Genomic DNA, 3,444 nt, shown 5'->3' with positions numbered 1-3,444 from the left:
TGTGTGTGTGTGTGTGTGTGTGTGTGTGTGTGTGTGTGTGTGTGTGTGTGTGTGTGTGTGTGTGTGTGTGTGTGTGTGTGTGTGTGTGTGTGTGTGTGTGTGTGTGTGCGTGCGTGTGTGTGTGTGTGTGTGCGTGCGTGCGTGTATGTGTGTGTGTGCGTGCGTGCGTGCGTGTGTGTGTGTGTGTGTGCGCGCGCGTGCATGCGTGTGTGTGTGTGTGTGCGTGCGCGCGTGTGTGCGTGCGTGTGTGTGTATATGTGTGTGTGCGTGCGTGCGTGTGTGTGTATGTGTGTGTGTGTGTGTGTGTGTGTGTGTGTGTGTGTGTGTGTGTGTGTGTGTGTGTGTGTGTGTGCGTGTGTATGTTCGCGCAGTTTGGTGTAACGATGAAGTGAGTGATGGGCGAAACTCATGGGAAAACATGCTTCAAATTGACCATGCCTGTGGATGAATTAAAAAGGCAAGATAGATATTTTGTATTTTAAAAATTGGGTCGCCACTGCTGTTCGTCCTTTACTCAGTTGCGTCTGCTGGGGAGGCTGGCTTGGTCTGCGCTGAAAGAAGGCGGATGGAACAGTAAAGAAGAAGAAGAAGAAGGACGAGAAGACAAAGACGAAGAATAAGAAGAAGCAGAAACAGAAGCAGGAGAAGAAGAAGAAGAAGAAGAAGAAGAAGAAGAAGGAGGAGAAGACAAAGGCGAAGAATAAGAAGAAGCAGAAACAGAAGCAGGAGAAGAAGAAGTAGAAGAAGAAGAAGAAGGACGAGAAGACAAAGACGAAGAATAAGAAGAAGCAGAAACAGAAGCAGGAGAAGAAGAAGAAGAAGCAGACTATGGAGAAGAATATTGAGAAGAAAGGAACAGAGAGAAAAGAGATGGAGAAACAAGAGAAGAACAAGACAGCAGAACAGACCCCACCGAGCACAGACAACAGTGAAGGTTTTGATATCGAACCTCTGCTGCAGGCTTTAGGGCGGAGTGGTTGTGGATCGTACCAACTCTGTCAGGGGGTTCTTCAACTGGGCTGCATATTTCAACTGGCGTTCTCCATCATTGCCATCGTATTCATCGGTAAGCCACTTCTTCAGCGAATACTCCGATTTAGTGTAGACATAGCTGATAAGTAACGTGCTATATACGTAACCTGGAGTCGTCATTGATGTTGTTGTCAAGGCTGGAAAGGCGTCTGTTTTCATTTTCGTTAACACTGTTTTTTTTTTTATTCACTTGTGTAAACAAAGTGAGTCTATGTTTTAACCCGGTGTTCGGTTGTCTCTCTCTCTCTCTCTCTCTCTCTCTCTGTGTGTGTGTGTGTGTGTGTGTGTGTGTGTGTGTGTGTGTGTGTGTGTGTGTGTGTGTGTGTGTGTGTGTGTGTGTGTGTGTGTGTGTGTGTGTGTCCGTGGTAAACTTTAACATTGACATTTTCTCTGCAACTACTTTGTCAGTTGACACCAAATTTGCCATAAAAATAGGTAAAATTCAGTTCTTTCCAGTCATCTTGTTTAAAACAATATTGCACCTCTGGGATGGGCACAAAAAAAAAAAAAAAATAAAGAATGAAGCCTAATTATATGCAAACTGCATTTACTGTTATATTTATATTTTTTGTATTCTCTTAACTTGGCACTTTGATCTGATATTCTGACCCAACAGCTAGAGCAGTCATTATTATCATTTTTTGTTCAAACGGGAACTTCTTTTGCTAAGCATGGAAGTTTTATTTATTTTGCAAACGTTTTGGTGCAGAGGTAAAGAAGGGAAATTACTCTGTAGTTAATGCTAGGGGACTTAATTTGCTGTAAACTGATCTTTCTCATCTTAAACATTACATTTTGAAATTATACTCAATACATAAAAAGCTTGGATTTTTTTAAAAAGTGTATCACAAGTGAGTCTTGAAGGCCTTGCCTCTCTTGTTTATGATTGTGGTAGCATCTGTTTACATTCTCATTGATGACATTATCATGCTTGTAAAAATATCTGTGTAAAATTCTTTTTGTGTTGCAATGATCGTAATAACATATGTGCAAAGTTTCTTTTGTTTCATGTCGGTCCGTGTATTCCTAAACTATTGATTCTCTTTTGTGAAGGCGTTTCAGTTTCAGTTTCGAGGAGGTTTCAAAGCGTGCGGACTGATTGTATTTGCATTTCTCTGTGTGAAATTCGGGCTGCTCTCCCCAGGGAGAGCGCATCGTTACACTACAGCGCCACCCATCTTTTTGTATTTTTTCCTGCGTGCGTTTTTTTTTTTTTTTTAATCCATGTACATCTGCTGTATGTATAGTGAGCAGATGCCTGATCTTCGCATAAACTGTACTATGCTGAACTACTGTTCTGAGCTTTTGTCTTCACATCAATGTAAGCTGTTCGTAATGAATACAAATTCACAGGAACAGATAAGAAGAATAGGCTATACCTAAAATGTCGATCACTGAATTAAATAACGTTTGCAATTTTGAGTTCTGTCTGCTTGTCTGTCTCCCTGGGCATATGTCTCTGTCTTTGCATGCGTCTTTATCTATATCTCTGTGTCTCTATCTGTCTATCTATCTATCTATATATCTATCTACCTATCCCTTGCTCATGAGTATATCATTATTTTCCAGCTTTATCTAGAAAAGAACACAACAGGTCTACTTCAAAGGCACGTTTTTTTTTTTTTCTGACGGACCTGTTGACTGGGGTGTACTACAAGGCTCCGTTCTTGGACCCTTCGATTATCTTTTGCATCCACTTCGACGAAGGTGGCACAGTGGTCAAGAGGCTGATCTGCCTATACAAAGTCCATGAGGGTCTCGGTTCGAATCCTGATCTCGCCCTTTGTCCCAAGTCAGAATGGAAAACCAAACTGAGCGTCCAGTCATTTGGAATGAGACGATAAACCGAGATCCCGTGTGCAGGACGCACTTGGCGCACTGAAAAAGAACCCATGGCAAGGAGAGTGTTTTCCTCTGACAAACCGCCTGAAGAAATCCACTCTGATAGGTACACAAATATATGTGCATGCACTCAGGGACTGACGAAGCGCGTTGAGTTATACTGCCAGTCAGGCATCTGCCTATCAGATGTGGTGTAGCGTGTATGGATTGGTCCGAATGCAGTGACGCCTCCTTGAGCAACAAAATGAACTCAAACTACATAAGATAGACTTGCAAATACGCGAATTAAACACACAGTTCTCTGTATTCTAGTAACAGTGACATTGATTTTGTACAGTCATCGCTACAACAGGGAATTAAAGACATCGCGGATTGCTATTACCAGAATCACACAGCACTTTGTCCACACAAGACAAAAAGTATAGCAGAAAAATACTCTGTTCAACAAGTAAATGAACATCCCGTTCTGGAAAACCAAACAACCCAAAATGACGGGTTCGTATCAGCAGTGACTGCATGTAATCTGTGATTCATGAATAAAAAGTAGATTATAATGTTGATTCCTTACCA

General features: G+C 41.8%; 1 protein-coding gene across 1 annotated transcript in view; it reads left to right on the top strand.

The window, feature by feature from the left end:
• Nucleotides 1–509: 509 nt before the first annotated feature.
• LOC143281875 (organic cation transporter protein-like) overlaps nucleotides 510–3,444 on the top strand; it is a 14,971-nt gene continuing 12,036 nt past the window's right edge. Inside the window, exon 1 of the mRNA XM_076587141.1 lies at nucleotides 510–1,066. Coding sequence (XP_076443256.1) covers nucleotides 829–1,066 — 238 coding nt within the window. The 5' untranslated portion in view covers nucleotides 510–828. The remainder of the gene's footprint in view (nucleotides 1,067–3,444) is intronic.

This window comes from Babylonia areolata, chromosome 5 (assembly GCF_041734735.1).
Source record: "Babylonia areolata isolate BAREFJ2019XMU chromosome 5, ASM4173473v1, whole genome shotgun sequence".
Classification (NCBI taxonomy): domain Eukaryota; kingdom Metazoa; phylum Mollusca; class Gastropoda; order Neogastropoda; family Buccinidae; genus Babylonia; species Babylonia areolata.
This window is presented reverse-complemented; position numbering and strand designations above follow the sequence as displayed.